Here is a 20,369-nt window from a genome sequence, read left to right as displayed (position 1 = left end):
GAGAACAGCAGAATTGGGGAATGTTTGCACATTTGGGATGACTGGAAGTACAGTGCAGTGTATGTTCGAGTCACAATGAGATCAACACTCTTTCCATTAAAAAAGCAAGATTATCTTGTCCTTTTCTTTGGTCTTTCCGTCACCCTCACACTTTCATACAGAAGTGGTAAACAGTGTTCAACTGCTGAAGACTATGAGAAGGACACAAGAAGCTCCCAGAAAGAGTACATTACCAAAATGAAGAACTAACTTGGCTGCTGCTGCAGACCCGCTACGTCACCAGAAAAACCCTGCATAACATTTGCATCAACAGCAAGTACAAACCTTGGAGCTACAACCAAGACTTACTTATTAGCCTGGAAAAAGGAGGGGAAAGCTTGTTAGCCTCACATAAACCACAGTGAAATGTACTCAATACATACATAAAAGGTTTCTCCAAATTCTTTGTGTGGCAGCCTAATGGTTTTGAAACTGATGCTAAGGAAATTCAATGTTCAGAGACCAAGAAAAAAAAAAAAACACTCAAGGGGAAAATATAACTAAAGAACATTTATTCATTTTTTCACTAAGACTTTATCTTGAGGACATAACTAAACTGTCACCACCACCCCCACCCCAACCTGAAGAAGGGTTAGTACAGTGAATGTTATAAAGCAGATATGAACAGTTTGAAGGATTGGAACCAACATTAACTGACAAACAACCTCCATCTAAATTATCATAAAAATGTTTAAGTAAAAAAAAAAAAGGTGGGAGGGAAGGGGGCAAAGGGGGTTTCAGATTGAACAAGATTCTCACATTTCATCTAATACATTCAATCCTGGCTGGAGTATACCAAAATGGAAACAGGATTACTATAATACAAAACTTCCACTACAGCACGCTGTACACACCTGTGTTCCAAGCCCACCCCCATCCCCCTACTGCTTCCAACTCAACTATTTCCCGGCCTGCTGAGCCTGCCGACGAAGGAGCACATAGATCTTCTCTTTAATCCAGTCTTTGTTATAGGGCTGGTATGTCTGGGTATCAGCTCGGTAACTGAGAAACAGAAAGGTAGAAATAATTATAATGGTCAATTACTGTTGTGTTTTTATTTATTTAAAAAAGTTTATTTATTTATATATTTGACAGAGAGAGAGAGAGAGAACACAAGTAGGCAGAGCAGCAGACAGAGAGAGAGAGGGGGAAGCAGGCTCCCCGCCGAGCAGAGCCCGACGTGGGGCTCGATCCCAGGACCCTGAGATCATGACCTGAGCCAAAGGCTGAGGCTTAACCCACTGAGCCACCCAAGCACCCTATTGTTGTTTTTAAAACCCTAAATTATAACTGCCCCATGATGGTACAGGTGGGCGTGTTTATACATGAATTTAATGAAAACATAGAAAGAGCCGCTCACATCACTGCTGAATTATAAGTGATAGGAACTTTAGACCACCAAATACAATTTTACAGCAGAAAACGAAACCAAGGTCTAGAAACCTTAAGTTAAATGCTCAATGTGTTACACATCTACTTCTTGACATAGTACGACCAGAAACTGTGAGTTCTTTCTCCTGTCTAGTTACAACTTTTATGGTTTATTATTAAAATACAAAAACTAAACACTGGTACAAACTTGAGATTTGCTAAATTTCTTTAGAATTAGCTAAAACATCTTAAAAAAATATGTTACTACTATGAAGACTTCTTCCCTAAAAAGTGTTAAGGAAATCTTTTAACCTCTATCTCAGGATTTCCCCTTTTAAAAAAGAGTTTTATTTATTTATTTGAAAGAGAGTACGCACTTGAGTGCACAAGCAAGGGAAGGAGCAGAGAGGGAGAAGCAGACTCTCTCCCCTGAGCAGGGAGCCCAACTCAGGGCTCAATGCCAGGACGCCAGGATCATGACCTGAGCCGAACACAGAAGCGTAACTGACAGCCACCCAGGTGCCCCAGGATTTGCTTTTATTTATTTATTTGACAGAGAGATCACAAGTAGACAGAAAGGCAGGCAGAGAGAGAGGAGGAAGCAGGCTCCCCACCAAGCAGAGAGCCCGATGTGGGGCTCGATCCCAAGACCCTGAGATCATGACCTGAGCCGAAGGCAGAGGCTTAACCCACTGAGCCACCCAGGTGCCCCCAGGATTTGCTTTTTAAGGTAAATCATACTACAGGCTCGTACAGAATTACTGGAAGACGTAACAAGCTTCAAAATAGTTCTAATCAGAAGAGGAGGGTCAGGAGAGCCAGGACTGGCGGCATTAGCAATGAGACTCCAGTGGACTCCAGGCATCCTGAGGCCAACATATCAATGAATAGCCAACCACTCAGGGTATCTGTACAAGACTAAGTACAAACATTCCAGTGACCTACCACTGAAATCTCATTGGTTAAGCATTAAAATCATTTTTGGGCTAAAAAACTAAGGCTAGAGTATAAAAAAGCAGAACATAAGTAACTAGAGATCGCACAAATACAAATCACTTCAGTGTCTCAAAGGCATGTGCATCATGTGGTAGAAACACTACATGGCATCCAAGAGACAGAGATGCACTTTGCCTTTAAAAAAAAAATTAAAAACCCACCAACCTTAGGGATACTTTAGAAAAACAGAATATCTAATTTATCATTATATAAAGTTATAAGATAATTTATAACTTTATAAGTTACATATAAAGTTATAAGATAACTTATCTCAATCAACTCACTTAATCCTTATTACAGCCCTATGAGTGGATACTATTTTTTAAAATTTATCTGAAAAGCAGACTCCCTGCTGAGCTTAGAGCTTGATGCAGGGCTTGATCCCAGGATGGGGTCATGACTTGAGCCAAACCAGATGCTTAACCAACTGAGCGACCTAGGTGCCCTGCGAGTAGATACCATTACCTCCTCTTTCTTTTTACAAAGGAGGAAACCAAAGAACAAGCAACTAGCTCAGTGATTTGGGCAGGCAGCAGAAGCTTAAAACACTCCTTGACAGAGTCCTCATTCTTAACTACTGAGCTAGGAATCTATGCTCCAACTACTGGCATGACAGACAAACTCAAAAGAAGGAATATTTTATACCACTATCATATTCTTCCCCTGAATAATAAGGTCAGAATCTGGTTTATTAAAAATGCATACATCTTCTACTTTTACAAAATGCTTAACAAAAAAAAAAAATAAAATAAAATAAGGGCTTACTAATCTCCTTTTGTTATAATGAGAAATATTCAAAAAAGTTAAATAATTTTCTCTGAATATTTTTTTTGTGCTTCCTAATTAAATAAGGGTTAACTTAGTCTACTTCAGATATGGTACAAAAGACTACAATATTTGTATCAATACTGGAGAACAACTAAAACAAGAACACAAATTTTTCAGAACTGTATCAGGGCGGGACAGACTTAAGATTTAATTATCTGGGGTGGGGGAAGTGCACAGTGGCGGGGGAGGAGCAGAGGGAGAGGGAGAATCAGACATCACACTAAGCACGGAGCCCAATGCAGGGCTCAATCCTGAGTCCCTGAGATCATGACCTGAGACCAAAATCAAGAGTCAGATGTTTAACTGACTAAGCCAACGAGGTGCCCCAAAAAACTTTCACACTGGGGCGCCTGGGCAGTGGTTATGCATCTGACTTCAGTTCAGGTCATGTTCTCAGGGTCCTGGGACTGAGTCCTGCGTAGGACTCTGTGTTCAGCGGGGCGTCTGCTTGACCCTTTTCCTTTGCCCCTTGCCCTCAGTTGTGCTGTCACTCATGCTCTCTCTAAATAAAATCTTTAAAAACAAAAAACAGTAAATAAAAACCCCTTTAATAATATATTTCATTAGAGACCAGACCTGAATCACTGGAATGTTTTGAGTTAGCTAAGTAAAACTCAAATATTCCAACAAAATACAAGTTTTCAACAGGAGTCACTGGTGAAAAAGCAAGTCCTGGTCTGGCCCCAGCTATAATCCAGGAGTCACATGAAGTGCCTGTGAGTAAGACATATATATTTCAAAAACATATTTGCTTCTAGGAAGTATTTGGCATGTAATATTTAAGCACCTGATGACTAAAGATTATCTCATTATAAGGTATTCTCATTTTTCCTTTGTCATGAAAACAGAGTCATCTTAGTTTTAACCTAAAGTCAACTTCTTTAGGACAAAGACTTTGAGGGAGAAAAAAATAAAAAACAAAAAAACTAAAACCAAACGAAACCCACAACAAAACAAAAAACCCCCAAAACCCCACCCCCCAAAACAAATGACTTTGGTTTAAGAAACCAAGATCAGGACTTTGAACTTCTCAGCATTACCTCTGCATACCAATTGCCATCAATTAGCAAAATTCTCAAGCTTCTCCTGCGCGTGTAGGTTTATGTTGCCAAATTATCAGCCATATGTAGATGAAATATCACTACATAGTAGTCAAAATGCAAATACCAGTTTCAGGCATAGAGTGACCTCACAATACCATAAATCACCTCAAACGGCTGGATGAATAACAGAAAAACACACCTTAAGAGATATGGTGGCTAATACTTACACAAGGCAGCTGAGGTCTGCCAGATCGTCAATAAAATCAAACAACTGACTGATATCATATGTGATAGAGGGGCTGTTGGGATTCATTCTCTTCAGATGTTCTTCATACATTTTACAAACACCTATGAGAGGAGAAAAAATAAGATCTTACAACTGTATAAACTTTAGATATGAACAGCATATATATAACATATATATAGCAATGCCATAGTATTTTTTTAAGGATTTAACTTTCTAAAGTAATCTCTACACCCAATGTGGGGCTTGAGCCTACAACCCTGAGATCAAGAGTCGCATGCTCCATTGACTGAACCAATCAGGGACCTCCATAATACTTAATTTTATAAAGTTGGGCTGGGAGTGGGACGCCTGGGTGGCTCAGTTGGTTAAGCCACTGCCTCTGGCTCAGGTCATGATCCCAGGTCCCAGGATCGAGCTTCACATCAGGCTCCTTGCTTACTGCTTCTCTCTCTGCCTCTGCCTGCCTCTCTGCCTGCTAGTGCACAAGCTTGCTCTCTCTCTCTCTCTGACAAATAAGTAAGTCAATAAATAAATGAAATCTTTAAAAAAAAAAAAAAAAAAAAGTTAGGCTGGGAAAAGAACAGTAAGTTGGTCACTTTCATTTTAGTTTGGCACTAGCAAATTTCTTTTAATTTTATCTATTTGCCAGAATGTTCAGTATTTTATGCCTTAATAATAAAATAAAATGATTACTTCAAGCCACTAGGTCTAAAAGAACTTTAAAGGCTTGTCATATGAGAGTCAAACAAGTGATGACAGTGTGGGTCTCACCAGGTTTTTCAATAAACAAATATTCCTAAAGACTCAGAATAAATAAAGAAAAACAGCACATTTGGGAATGAAGGATGACAAAACAGCCTTTCTATCCTGCTTTCAAATTTTGATACAATGCAAAAACAAATGAACAAAAAACTGGCACCCAGGAAGAGATTATGTTAAGAGTACTTAAGAGACGGGTCTCTGGATTCAGAGACTTGAATTCTAGCTCTGTCTTTTACAAAATAACGACTCCGTCCCCAGAACCCTACTTGTCAAATGGTGAGGATAACAATATTCTTGATGGAGCTATGGTGAAGGTTTTGCAAAATGGTGCATATAAAAGCATTATTAGCACATGTAAGTGCATGTAAGTACTCAAATATAAATCGTAAAAACACAATAAAATGAATCAAGTCACTGATAGCAAACACACATTAATTATCTAAAGAGGACATTATTTAAATTTTATTCAGTGACATACTCTTGTTTCCACACAATGGAAAAATAACCTTTTCTGTCAATTCCCACTAACAAATGCTTTTAATACCCTATGATGAATGAACAAGCGAATAAATGTCATCTGGGAAAACATGTCTTATCCTTTACACTCAAGGTCCTTCATGTACCTATAAACAGATTTAGTAAATTTCCCAACAGAAAGTAATATTATAAAAAAAGGTATGGTGTGCCTGGGTGGCTCAGTGGGTTGAGCCTCTGCCTTCGGCTCGGGTCATGATCCCAGGGTCCTGGGACTGAGCCCCACATCGGGCCCTCTGCTCAGCAGGGAGCCTGCTCCCCGCCCCCCGCCTACCTCTCTGCCTTCTTGTACTCTCTGTGTCAAAATAAATAAATAAAATCTTAAAAAAAAAAAAAAAAAAGAAGTAATATTCAACTCAAGATCTATGAAGAGCTCTCGAGTTAGGGTTTTTGACTGGTACTGGCACACCACACTGTGATCAGAGAGATTACTCATGAGTTACTGAACAGAAAGGTCGAAGTAGAAAGGAAATAAAAATCAGCAAAATGGGTGTCCGCCAGTGGTGCACCTCAGCCCCGAGGAGAAATTGAGGGGTCAGGGCTGAGGCCCGCTCACGCGGGAGCCGTCGCTGCTGCTGTCCTCCTGCCCTCCCAGCAGCCATCACGTTGGCGCTCAACTCCCGCCTGCTGGACTGGTTTTGCTCACTCTTCTGGAAAGAGGAAATGGAGCTGATGATGGTGGGGCTGCAGTACTCGGGCAAGACCACCTTCGTGCGTCAATGTCATGGCGTCAGGTCAGTTCAGAGAAGATATGGTACCCACAGTGGGCTTTAATGTAAGGAAAGTAACTAAAGATAACATCACAATAAAGATTTGGGACATAGGAGGACAACCCCGATTCTGGGGCATGTGGGAATGGTAATGCAGAGGTGTCAATGCCACTGTTTATATGACAGATGCTGACAGATGCTGCTGATCGTGAAAAGATAGAAGCCTCTAGAAATGAACTTCATAATCTTGGGATAAACCACAGTTACAAGGAATTCCAGTGCTAGTACTTGGAAAACAAGAGAGAGCTTCCTAATGCCTTGGATGAGAAACAGCTAACTGAAAAAATGAACCTGTCTGCTAATCAGGACAGAGAAATTTGCTGCTATTCAATTTCTTGCAAAGAAAAGGACAATACAGATTCATACTTCAGTGGCTTATTCAACATTCAAAATCTAGAAGAAGCTGAAGCATCTCCTGAAGTCTTCCGGTCCTTCCTGGCTATAATCCTGGAATTGCTGTCCGTTCCTCTGAAGTACTTCCCAGAATATGGTCCTTCGAAACCCAAGAAATTGCCTTTTCCAAAGTTTATTTCTTTTGTGCATTGCTGAAGGTGTGCATCCCTAATCCCTCATAAAGAATCACCTAAAGTTGTCATGATAAAGTCAGCACACACAGAAAAGCTGCTTATACATACTTGTCTCAAACAGTGTGTAGAGCCTTTTTAAAAACAAAAACAAAACAAAAGAACACATACAAAAAAACACTTGACCATCTTAAATCAAGAAAATGGCATATTTCTGCTCTGGTATTCCTGGGCCAGACTTTCATATTGGTTTTCAGTAAATGTCTATGGTATTTCATTGTAGAATCCATTCGCTTAATACTAATACTGACTTGATAACAACATGAAGTTTCTAGTGCCACACAGTATTTAAGAAACCTTAAGCTTGACTCATGTGGGATATAAACAGAATGTTTACATATCTCACAAATGCATGTGAAATGTATAACTACACCTTGGGAATTTTAAAAAATGGTCTGCAAGGAGTGAGCTGAGGCCCCAGATCCAGTGTTGTTATGGTTTTTTATACTGGTGAGATTGTGTATGAATTTTTAAAACATCTGCTTTCTGAGAATTCTTCATCAGAGATAGCAGTTGGCGATATGAGAGGAACTAAGGCATGCTGTTGTGTATCTGTCCAGATCATTACTTCTCTATTTTTTCTACTTTTTCTTTTTCTCTTTTTTGGAGTTGGGAGCGGGGCGCGGAGCTCAACACACTTTTATAAAGGGTTGGGAACTGAAGATTTTCTCAAAGGCTTTCATGGATTTAAAGCATTCCAACCAATGTAATAAAATGTGTTAAGAATGTCAGACTTTGGGGCGCCTGGGTGGCTCAGTGGTTTAGGCCTCTGCCTTCAGCTCAGGTCATGATCTCAGGGTCCTGGGATCGAGCCCCGCGTCGGGCTCTCTGTTCAGCGGGGGAGCCTGCTTCCCCCTCTCTCTCTGCCTGCCTCTCTGCCTACTTGTGTTCTCTCTCTATCAAATAAATAAATAAAAAAATCTTTAAAAAAAAAAAAAAAAAAAGAATGTCAGACTTTGTTCAAACACCTGTTTGTTCTTTTTATCTTGTCATTAAATCAGTGCTGCCGCATGACACTCTAACTCTCCACTTTTTATATCCAGACTGCTTCCCTTTCTCTCTCTGCCTGCTTGTGATCTCTGTCAAATAAATAAACAAAATCTTAAAAAAAAAAAAAAAAAAAAGGAGGAAAACAGCTCCATGTACAACAGCATCAAAAAATAAAATTCTTTCGGGGGGCGCCTGGGTGGCTCAGTGGGTTAAACCTCTGCCTTCAGCCTAGGTCATGATCTCAGGGTCCCAGGATCGATCCTGCATCAGGCTCCCTGCTCAGCCTGCTTCTCCCCTCTCTGCCTTCTGTTCTGCCTACTTATAATCTGTCTCTCTGTGTGTCAAATAAATAAATAAAATCTTAAAATACAATTCTTTGGAATAAATTTAATTAAAAAAGCATAGAGGGGCGCCTGGGTGGCTCAGTGGGTTAAAGCCTCTGCCTTCGGCTCAGGTCATGATCCCAGGGTCCTGGGATCGATGAGCCCTGCATCGGGCTCTCTGCTCAGCAGGGAGCCTGCTTCCTCCTCTCTCTCTGCCTGCCTCTCTGCCTACTTGTGATCTCTGTCTGTCAAATAAGCAAATAAAGTCTTAAAAAAAAAAAAAAAGAAAAAGAAAAAAGCATAGAATATACATTGAAAACTACAAAATGTCACTGAAAGTAAAGATTTCAAGTATTTGAAGATCTAGTATTCATGGATCATGAGACTTAACATTAAGTCAGTAATGCTCCACAAGGACACCTGGGTGGGTCAGTTAAGCATCCAACTCTTGATTTCAGCTCAGGACACGATCTCAGGGTTCTGAGATCTGAGCCCCTCATCAGTCTCCTGGTTCAGCAGGGAATCTGCTCCCCACCCCCACTCATGCTCTCTAATAAATAAATAAATCTCAAAAAAAAAAAAAAAAAAAAAAAGGAAGAAGATGGTAATGACCTTCAAAATGATCTATAAATTCAATGTAATCTCTATCAAAATCCAACCTAGTTTTGCAGAAATTGACAAGCTAATCTTAAATTTGATATGAAAATACAAGAAGCCCAGGATAACCCAAAGGATCTTGAAAAAGAACAAAGCTGAAGACTCACAATTACCAATTCCAAAACTTACTATGAAACTACACTAACAGAGTGTGGTACCGCTTCCACATTAAGTACCGCTTCCACAGATCAATAGAAAAGAAAAGAGGGTCTGCAAATAAACCCTCACATTTATAGTCAATTGCCCTTTAAAAAAAAAAAAAAGATTTTATTTATTTATTTATTTGACAGAAAGAGATCACAAGTAGGCAGAGAGGCAGGCAGAGAGAGAGACAGGGGGAAGTAGGCTCCCTGCTGAGCAGAGCGCCTGACGTGGGGCTCGACCCCAGGACTCTGGGATCATGACCTGAGCAGAAGGCGGAGGCTTTAACCCACTGAACCACCCAGGTGCCCCAGTCAATTGCTTTTTTGATCAGGATACAAAGACAAAACTTGAAAAGAAAGAACAGTCTTTTCAACAAATGGTGCTATGACAGCTGGAGAGTCACATGCAAAAGAATAAAGTAGGGCCCATACTTCACATCATAAATGGCCCAGAGACTTAACTGTAAAAGCCCAAACTATAACACTCCTGAAAGAAAATACAGGCACAGATTTTCATGACTTTGAACATCGCAATGGATTCTCAGATATGGCACCAAAACCATCAGAAGAAAAAAAAATAAACTGGAGTTCATCAAAATTTAAACCTTTTGTGCTTCAAAGGGCACTACTGAGAAAGTGAAAAGACAAGCCACAGACTGAGAGAAAATCTCTGCAAAACATACATCTGATATAGGACTAGCATCCAAAATATACAAAGAACTCATAAAACAACAATCCAAAAAAAAACAAAACAAAACAAAACAAAAAACACCAAACACCAAAAATCAAAAAACCAAACAACCAAAAAGTGGACAAGGGATCTGAACAGACAGCTCACCAAGGAAGATAAACAGGTGACAAATAAGCATGATGAAAAGATACTCAACATCATGTCATTAGCAAACTAAAAATTAAAACGAGGTATCACTATCTACCTATTAGAATGACAGAAATCTGAAACAATGACAGCACCAAATGCTGCGAAGGATGTGGAACAATGGGGATTCTCATTCATTGCTTGTGAGGATGCAACATGGTACAGCCACATCTGAAGACAGTTTGTCAGCTTTCTACCAAGTTAAATACAATCTTACCATATGTTGCAACAATCACATTCCTCAGTATTTACCCAAAGGGGTTGAAAATAGGTCCACACAGAAACCTGCACTCAAATGTTTGTAGCAGCTTTAACTGCCAATACCAGAAGCAATTACTATGTCCTTCAGTAGGCAAATAGATAACCAAACTGTGGTATTTTCAAATGATGGATTGCTCAGCAATAAAAAGAAAAGAGCTTTCAGGCCATCAAAAGATACTGAAGATTCTTAAAAGTACACTCTCTTGGGGGCACCTGGGTGGCTCCACTGGTTAAATGTCTGACTTTGACTCAGATCATGGTCTCAGGGCCCTGGGAAGCCCTGCTCAGTGGGGAGTCTGCTTGTCTCTCTTCCTCTGCCCCTCCCCTGGCTTGTGCTCAAATAAATAAATAAATAAATAAAATCTTTAAAAACAAACAAAAAACCCCACTATTTTGTGAAAAAGCCAACTTGAAAAAGCTATACCCTGTAGAACTTCAACTACATGACATTTTGGAAAGGTGATGATGCTATGGAGACATTAAAAAGATCAGTGGCTGCCGGAAGTTTAGGGGAAGGAATAGGTGAAGCACTAGAGACTTTTACTTTTAGATCAGTAAATGGTAGATACCTGTAATTATATAAGCCAAAACCCATAAAATGTCTGAAGCAAAGGCTGGACACTAATGTAAACTATGGCCTTTTAGTCAATAATAATGTATCAGTACTGCTTCTACAATTGTAATTAATGTACCACAGTGAAACAGGATGTCAGTGGTAGGGGAAACTGGAAGGACAAGGTAGAGAAGAAAGGGTGTGATGGAATTCTCTGTACTTTTCAATGTTCCTATAAACTTACAACTACTAGAAAGAAACTAAAGCTATTAATTTAAAAAGACATGGAAGAACCTCAAATGCATACTGCTGAGTGAAATAAGCCAGTCTGAAAGGGCTACATACGGTAATGATTCCAATTCTATGACATTCTGGAAAAGGCAAAACTAAGGAGGTGATAGTAAGACCAACAGTTGTCGGGGGCAAAGGGTGAACTGGGGAGGAGGGATGAACAGGTTGAGCACAGGGATTTTTAGGGTAACTGAAAATTGTTCTGTATGATACTATACCAATGGGTATATGTTATGCATTTGGTCAAACCCAAAGAACTGTAGAACATTAAGAATGAGCTTTAGTTAATAATAACAGACTTTAGTTAATAGTAGACTTTAGTTAGTAATAATAACAGACTTTAGTCAGTCACTGTATCCATACTGGGTTCATGCAGCACCTGGGTGACTTGGTTAAGCATCTGTCTTTGGCTCAGGTCATGATCTCAGGGTCCTGGGATCAAGCCCCATGTCCAGCTCCCTGCTCAGCAGGTAATCTGCTTCTCCCTCTGCCCCACCCTCTGCTTGTGTTTGCATGCTCTCTCTCAAATAAATAATCCTTAAAAAAAAAAAATTGGGTTTATCAACTGTAACAAACATATCACACCAAGGTCTTATTAATGGGGGAAATTGTGGAGGTGGGGAAAGGAAGTACATGGGAACTTTATATTTTCTATTTTCTTCTGTAAATCTTAAACTGCTCTAGAAATAAAGTGCATTAATTAGAAAGAAAAAAAAAACAGGCTTCACTAAAATCAGCAGAGGTTGGCAGGGTACTGCAGAAGCGAAGACATGGTAATACAGTTAAGGCCCTAATGTGCCAAGGTAGCACGTGCACAAAGTCCACCATAATGGTCAGCAGAGAAAGGGTCCTGAAATGGAAGGAAGAACAAGAGCTGCTATTCTTTTAACATTAAGAGAATCTGCAATCAGGAAGGCATGGTGCCAACTACTTAGATGTCTCTAATTATTACTAGTTTTTTTTTCCCACAGATCTACCCATTGTTGGCTTTATAAGGACAGATTTTAAGGCTAACCCAGTTAGTTTTAGATAATCAACAAATTCAGAGACATGCCCAGCAGCAAAAACAGAGAATATAAAAGCTTTATAGGAAGAAATAAAGAATGGACAACTGCTAAAAAGGGTGCAGAATGTGCACAACTGGTTTACTTGATATGATGATTAAATGTAAGGATGAATCCAATTTATGATGATCCAATCTATACCCTCTCATCTAATGGTTTGCTGAGTAAAGAAACATTAAGGGCTAATAGTTCCCTTCAGGGTGGTGTCAGCTTATCAAATGCACAATAAATTATACTTATTTGTTTCCATTTGCTTTTATTCTGAGCTAATTTTTAGTTTCTAACACTCTGATGGAGTATAACTAAACCTCAACAGCTTTTAATGTTTATTTGTTCAGACATTAGAAGATATCCCTAGAGCCAGTCTTAACAACTCTATAGTGCTTGAGTTTAACCACAATACATAAGGAGTAACTGATAAGATATTTACATATCACAATAAACAATGGGATATCAACATAACAAAGGGAGGCTTCAGAAAGTCATTCATTGTTTAAAAAAAAAAAGTCATTCATTTAATCAGGAGCTGGATAAAAAAATATTTGCAGCCAAAAGATAATATATATAATCAATGCTTGAACATTCAACAAATAAGGTCCTTAATATCTTCCTTCCCTGCTCAAATTAATAATTCAAGAAGTCTGGAGAAAAAACAAGCCCAGTTCCTAAATGAGACATGTTCTAATGTGAATGTCAGGAAAACAAAAATAAAAACTCTTGATTAGTGTTTAAACTCACCCTCCATGCATTCATTCACAGATTCATAGTCAGCGTAAGTTCTGCCTTCTGGCCTCTTGGTAGGCTGTACCAGCAAAATGGTGTGAGACTGCAGGGGGAAAAGTGATTTCAACATAAATTTCCAACTCATATTTGAGAAATTCATAGTATGATGTAAAATCCTCAGCCATGACACAATGACCATTGGTTATTAAAATATTATTAATTACGGTGCTCGTCCTACATTTATGCCTTCGTGCAAGTGTGGTGTCAGAAGGTGGACTGCCAGCTTCTCCCTAAAGTCTCTTCTCTGTAAGGTGTCCCACTCCTTAAGGGCTGCTTTCTGCAACTACTGGACCTACTGCATGTAAGCATTCAGCATAAACTACGTTGTACTCTTTTTTTTTTTTCTTTCCTATCATTCTCCCCAACCAGATCATAAACGTACTTAGTTTTCTATCTCTACTGGTCACTTTCTATCTCTAGCCTTATTAAGTCTCTTAATAAAAACTCAGATGGGGGCGTCTGGGTGGCTCAGTGGGTTAAAGCCTCTGCTTTTGGCTCAGGTCATGATCTCAGGGTCCTGGGATTGAGCCCTGTTATCGGGCTCTCTGTTTGGCGGGGAGCCTGCTTCCTCCCCTCTCTCTCTGCCTGCCTCTCTGCCTAATAAATAAATAAAATATTTCTAAGAAATAAAAATAAAAAAATAAAAACTCAGATGGAGGCTGATAAAAGTAGAAAAGGGGAAACACTATTATGACTGTAAGCACTGGATCTGATTTATGTTTTTTCCAACCTTGGCACAACAGTGGAGTCACCTCTTAGTCAGGGCTTAGACTCCAACATGAAGGCAGAAGATAAATGGGCACTATAAAATTAATAGAGTTAACATTACCCTAGAAAAACCATTAAACTATTCACCCAGTAGATGACTCACCTTCAGAGTCTCAAAATCACATTAAAAAAAAAAAAAAAAAGATTTTATTCATTTATTTGACAGAGAGCACAGCAGTGGTGAGCAGCAGGCAGAGGGAGAGGAAGAAGCAGGCCCACCGAGCAGGGAGCCCAACATGGGGCTCAATCCCAGGACCCAGGGATCATGACATGAGCAGAAGGCAGAGGCTTTAACCCACTGAGCCACCCAGGCGCCCCAAATCACGAATTTTTAAACACTAGAATCACACGAAATAGATGAGCACACTGTGATGACTGTGAATATACCTCCAACAGCAGACAGACTTCATATCTTCCACCTCATTCATCATGCTCAGTAGGGGGCACATTTTTGTTAGTGGGTCTATTGCAGTTTCTCAATCTCTGCACTTTTACAATCTGGGCTTGAAGGGTTCTCCTTACAGAGGTAGTCCTATGCATTGTAGGATGTTTAGAAGCATCCATGGCTTATTTCCACTAAATACCAGTAGCACTTGAACCCCCTGCTCCTTCCTGAACAAAACTGTGACAACGAAAAATGTCTCCAACTACTGGTCTATTGAAATTATGGACCCTTCCAATCTTTTGCCAAGTGTGTAAGGTCAATTAATTAAATCCAAGTATGATGCAACCTCATTGTAAACACAATCCTCCAACTATTCATATTTTTCTCTTTTACTTTTTGGGGTCCCAAAAATCCTTTATGGCAGGTCCCCCAAACTGTTTTGAAGTGGCAAGAATTGTTAAGTATCAAGATATTGGAACTGGGGGCGCCTGGGTGGCTTGGGTCATGATCCCAGGGTCCTGGGATCGAGCCCTGCATCAGGCTCTCTGCTCAGCAGGGAGCCTGCTTCCTCCTCTCTTTCTCTGCCTGCCTCTCTGCCTACTTGTGACCTCTATCTGTCAAATAAAATAAATAAAATCTAAAAAAAAAAAAAAAAAAAAGATATTGGAATAGTTGAGGCCTAGAGTTTCTGAATAAGCATCAAAAAAAACCCAGTACTCTGAACACTATATAAAAAGCAAAGAAATTGTTCATATTCCTCCCTCCTCATCAAGAACCAACTCACTCTGATGAAAACCTTTTTCCCCCCAAAGATTTTATTTATTTGACAGAAAAAAAGTGACAGCGAGAGGGACTACAAGCAGGGGGAGTGGGAGAGGGAGAAGCAGGCTTCCTGGGAACCCAATGTGGGCCTCGGTCCCAGGACGCTGGGATCATGACCTGAGCTGAAGGCAGATTCTTAACAACTGAGCCACCAGGCGCCCCTGATGAAAAGTTTGAGAGGATGTGAGATAAAAATAGACGTTGGTGACAAGAGATGAAGGGTAATTTTCACCTATAATGACCTGAGTAGTCAAGGCCTTTGTTAAATAGGCATTATAAACCAGAGAAAGCATTTTATTAGACTGTTACACAGCATATTTTCTAAGTCACCTACTCAAAAAACAGTAGTTATGATGGGTCACGTGTTGAGAAGAAAATAATTTTATAGAAACCACACTAGCATTCCGGCAGTATGGCTCTCGCTCTGTACATTAGCCACACCAGTGGCTACTATATTAATTCTGTTCTCATTCTAATGCAAACTGAGGGACTAATTTACTTAAGAGTAAAGATAAGGAAATGGCTATTCACTACGCTAATTTTTACAGTCTTAAAATGAACCTCTGACAAAGCTCAGTATTATCAATACTTACTACGCAAAGATGAGGATTAAAAACTACTAAGAACAAAAAGAAATGACTGAATTTACAAATCTGTAAGCAAAACGAGTATTATTTTTAAGTGGCAGTGCCTCTTATTAACATTTTAAGATCATAAAACTTCCCAAATCAATTTTGATCACTTTCTTCTTTCTGGAGCTATTTTTGAAGCCATTTGGTTTTATTAAAAAACAAATACATATACACAATATAAGTACATTCAAGCATATACATATGTATTTAAATTTCTCACAACAGAAAAATAAAATTGCAAAACCTAAATCAGGAAGAGGTATACAGAATTACCTTAGCAAAATCCTTATTCTCTCTGATTACCAGGCACAAGTGAATTACTTTAACGAATAATCTTGCATTACTAACTAAAAGTCTCACACACATGAACTCTAAGAACCATTCTACTGCTACAAAACAATACATACGATTTGCCCATAGCTTCAAATGCTTCTCCCAAACTATCAAAACAAAACAATAAAAACCAAAAAAACCCCTGCACCCAAAGTTTTTATTTTTAATAAAGCCAAAGGTATTTAAGACCATTGAACCAGGGGTGCCTGGGTGACTCAGTGGGTTAAATCCTCTGCCTTCGGCTTGGGTCATGGTCTCAGGGTCCTGGGATCGAGCCCCACAAGGAGACCCACATCGGGCTCTCTGCTCAGCAGGAAGCCTGCTTCCCCCCCCCTCTCTCTGCCTGCCTGCCTACTTGTGATGTTTGTCAAATAAATAAAAAAATCTTAAAAAAAAAAAGACCATTGAACCAAAAATTGTTTTATACACAAATTCTAATTTTTAATGCTACTTGGATTGAGAAGGAATTATCACTGATATTTGCACAACAAGAATGGGTTATTAATTGCTGTCACTTCCTGAGATTTTAAGCATTATAGCACAATACCAAATAATGACATTAAAGGCAGGGAAAGAAGGAAACTCAGAGATGAAAACACTTGTCCAAGTTCACATTGTTAGTTACCACAAAACAAGAACTGGAAACCCAGTCTCTCTTAATTCCTGGTGGTTCTCTGGGAAACCATGCTTGATCACACACTGAAACGTCCCAATTCAGAAAAGTACAACCTCAAAAAGTTCCTTGCTAACAACAGCTGTGTAACTTGTTAACAGTAACGGCAGCAATCAGAAAACGAAAGCTGAAGTGTGGAAGTAGCCATGATTCCTCATGATCCCTGTGGACCATATCTCCTTTTTGGTGGAATATAATAAAAAATGCAAACAAAATACCCACTCACTCCACTACCACCCCGATCAGATCTGAAGGAACCTGGACCCTCAGCTAAGCCTATCTTTTCCGCTTTCAGTCCCAAGAGAATGAATGCGAACAAGACTGAGGGCTGGGAAAAACGCCAGGTCAGGCATCTGGGGTCTTGGAAAAGAGAAAAATACGTTACGTGTATATTTAAAGGCAGAGCACAGAAAAGCAAAAGAGAGGAGTTGAGAAAGCGCACACAAAGCAAAGACGATTCCTCCCGGCCCACACGCTGGGTGTAGTACACTCAAATCTGTCAGCTCTGGGGACAGGTTTGTCAGACATCCCTCGGCCATTGTTCCCACACTGGGCCAGGGAGTATGGAGAGAACGAGCAGCATCCCCACGCCTGCCTCTACCAAGGAGCAACTGGGACAAAGCGCATCCTGCACACCGCAAGGCTCGCCGGAGCCCGCAGGCGGGCGCGCAAACGCAGGGCGGACCCGGGCTCCGGGGCCTAGTGCCAGGCCAAGCGTGTCCGCGGCGGGAAGGGGAAGGGTCCAGTCACAAACTGGGGGGCCAGGGAGGTGCACGCTCGACCTGGATGGGGTGGGGAAAAGATGAATCGGGTTGGGATCGCCCCAAAGGCCGGGGAATCGGGGAGCCGCTGAGGCCTTTCTCACCATCGCGCCAAACTCTCGCTGCAGCCGCTGCCGACACCACCGCCGCACACGAGCTTAGCCGCAACGCCGCCAACAGCCAATCCCCGCGAGAGGAGCCGCCGGAAGTCGTCAGAAACGCACCGCGAAAGAGCCTTATGGACCATAGAGGTGCATACATTTCCGGCAGCTAGAGCGGATACTGACTCTGTCTCAGCCATCTTGCTTAAGGGCTATGAAATACACAGGGAATTACTGCGGAACTTGAAAAACTATCATTTCTTGTGAAGACACAGTCTATCATACTCTCGTTATCAGAAATACGGATAGAGTAAACAGAGCTATGGACTCTGACACCAAACAGCTTGCATTAGCCCTACTCAAAAATGGCGGCAACATAAGAATCCCGGGCCATAGGTCGGTTGTAACCCGGAAGTACTCTTCTTAAAGGAGGGGGGCGGTGAAGCAATCCGGAAGTGGATGTAATGAAGAGGTGCCACTTGGCGGCCATGGCAGCTGTAGTATCCGTGGCTCTGGGTCAAGGCCCAGCGGAATGGAGTAATATGGGCAGCATCGGATATAGGGCAGAGACAGCTTTGTATCAGCTCCGCTGCTGAACCCCTGAGCCCATCGTTAGAGAGCTGCAGGACTCTTTCCTATTCTAGACTCGGAGGAGAGTTTCCCGGGACTGGTGGGCTGGTCCCAGCCTAAGGGGGACTGCCCCAGGGACGGAGGGGCGCCGGGAGAAAGAACAAGTTTGCTTGGGTTTTCCTCTTTTTCCACCTGGGACTTTGTCTGTGGAGGGAGTGGACTGATTTTTCCACCATCCCGAGACTGAAGAAATCTCCCGCATACCTTTAACTGCTAACCGTAGGGAATGCAATGACTGGCCTCTGAAAACGCAGGGGCTGGGACCTGAGATTGCTGAAAGTTCTCTCTGGTGCTAAGATCAGCAAAAGGGGGCTATTTCCAGGTGCGTTCCAGAGAAAGGGGTTTCGTGAACACATCTGCTGGTGGGGAGGACGAAAGAACTGGCAAGTCCACTTGTTCTCTTGGAATCACCACACGCGTTTAAGGACCTCCGGACCCTTTGAAGCCACTGAGAATTTGTAGTCTGGTGACTGTGGGTAAATAAAGGAGGACAGAATGGATGATTTCATCTCCATTAGTCTGCTGTCTCTGGCTATGTTGGTGGGATGTTACGTGGCTGGAATCGTTCCCTTGGCTGTTAATTTCTCTGAGGTAAGAAATTCTCAAATTTCTGTCAGCTGTTGAGAAGTAGTGACAGTTGTAAAGGGAAGATGCTTTCTCAATATCAGAGATGCACAACTTTTCTTAATAGAAACTAATCTCATTTTAAGCACTAGAGTCCTTAACGTGGAGTGGGTGAATCCACTGACGATCCTGGGGTACTATGAACCTTGTGAAATTGCTTACAAAAATTTAGGGCTCTGTGCGTTTTCCTGGAAAGAGGCACCATAACATTCTTTTGATTCCCAGAGGTTCCAAGGAATCGAGGTTCTGGATTGCTGTCAAGAAACATAAATGGAGAATATTATTTGTCCATATGCGTAGAAATGAGTATAGCTCCTTTTTTTGAGAAAATGAAGCATAGTTTTTTGGGGGAAAGGTAGTTTTTTGGATTAGAATCCAAAAAAGCTTTCTGGTGATTTGAATTTTTTGTGTTAGAATAAAGATAAGACAAAAGCTAAATTAGATTGCTCTTAACTCACATTTCCTTTTTTTTTTTTTTTTAAGATTTTATTTATTTGACAGAGATCACAGTAGACAGAGAGGCAGGCAGAGAGAGAGGAGGAAGCAGGATCCCTGCTGAGCAGAGAGCCCAATGCGGGACTCGATCCCAGGACCCTGAGATCATGACCTGAGCGGAAGGCAGCGGCTTAACCCACTGAGCCACCCAGGCGCCCCCTCACATTTCCTTTTAAGGAAGCATTGGAAAGCATATTTGAAGTTGTTTCAAATCTTTGCTTAGAAATGAATTTTTTGTGAATGTGTTTTGACATTTGGGTCAATTTGTTCATTTGTCATTACTTGAACAAACATAATGAACAGACATTAACTAGTGGGGAGAAGAGACGAAAGCAGTGAAAATACAGATAAGTTCTTCATAAAGACTTCATAGCATGCACAGTGCTCAAAAGATTTAGGGAGAAAAACTACTACATTTGGAGGGAACAGGATTTCATGAGTATCTTAGGGTTCCGCAGAAAAATAGGCCCAGTTTCACCACCATGAAGGAGCTTCATGAAAGAGGAAACTGGTAATCCTACCAAAACAAGCCCACAGACTTATTTTGTTAAAGTAAGTGGCAGAATATTCACTTTTATTATTATTATTGATTTTTGTCTCCATTTTCTCAAGACAACAGTTGGCTAGAGCTGAGTAACAGTAGATTGTCATAGTCCTCCTTGGATGTTGAAGCCTATTTCACTTATTTCGGCCACCTATCCAGTACTTTGTGAGCTTGCTTTATTTGGACATGAACTTATAACTGCATTAAAATTTAATTGACCTTATTAGGGCTGACATTTGTGAGATTTAAGTTGGTTTGTATATTTAAAAACTGATTGAGGTAACTTTGATCAGAAATTAAAACTGATTCAGGTTGCCTGGGTGGCTAAGTGGGTTAAAGCCTCTGCCTTCAGCTCAGGTCATGATCCCAGGGTCCTGGGATCGAGCCCAGCGTCAGGCTCTCTGCTTCTCAGGGAGCCTGCTTCCTCTCCTCTCTCTCTCTCTGCCTGCCTCTCTGTCTACTTGTGATCTCTCTCTGTCAAATAA

At 40.8% G+C, this 20,369-nt stretch overlaps 2 protein-coding genes and 1 pseudogene across 3 annotated transcripts in view; 2 read left to right on the top strand and 1 right to left on the bottom strand.

The window, feature by feature from the left end:
• Positions 1-534: 534 nt before the first annotated feature.
• Positions 535-17,694, bottom strand: ERH (ERH mRNA splicing and mitosis factor). The gene is made up of 4 exons (XM_082734019.1): positions 17,595-17,694; positions 13,072-13,159; positions 4,505-4,625; positions 535-1,041 (listed from the first exon to the last, which is right to left on the bottom strand). Exons 1-4 carry the CDS (start codon positions 17,595-17,597, stop codon positions 939-941), a joined length of 315 nt encoding a protein of 104 aa, XP_082590145.1. The 5' UTR covers positions 17,598-17,694; the 3' UTR covers positions 535-938.
• On the top strand, positions 6,186-7,906 carry LOC309868082 (ADP-ribosylation factor-like protein 8B pseudogene; annotated as a pseudogene). The gene is made up of 2 exons: positions 6,186-6,217; positions 6,360-7,906. The product of its transcript is annotated as an ADP-ribosylation factor-like protein 8B pseudogene (transcript).
• Positions 17,695-17,808: 114 nt separating the features above from the next.
• The window catches only part of SLC39A9 (solute carrier family 39 member 9), a 61,716-nt gene continuing 59,155 nt past the window's right edge, over positions 17,809-20,369 (top strand). The window contains exon 1 of the mRNA XM_082734007.1: positions 17,809-18,812. Coding sequence (XP_082590133.1) covers positions 18,717-18,812 — 96 coding nt within the window. The 5' untranslated portion in view covers positions 17,809-18,716. The remainder of the gene's footprint in view (positions 18,813-20,369) is intronic.

The sequence above is a fragment of the Mustela nivalis genome (assembly GCF_964662115.1).
Source record: "Mustela nivalis genome assembly, chromosome: 6".
Taxonomy (NCBI): Eukaryota; Metazoa; Chordata; class Mammalia; order Carnivora; family Mustelidae; genus Mustela; species Mustela nivalis.
This window is presented reverse-complemented; position numbering and strand designations above follow the sequence as displayed.

Coding starts and splice junctions, on each gene's coding strand:
- ERH (XM_082734019.1), bottom strand. Junction 4,626..13,071: donor TGTGAATGAATGCATGGAGG/GTGAGTTTAAAC, acceptor CTCCTCTCATAG/GTGTTTGTAAAATGTATGAA. Junction 1,042..4,504: donor GCAGACCTCAGCTGCCTTGT/GTAAGTATTAGC, acceptor TCTGTTTCTCAG/TTACCGAGCTGATACCCAGA.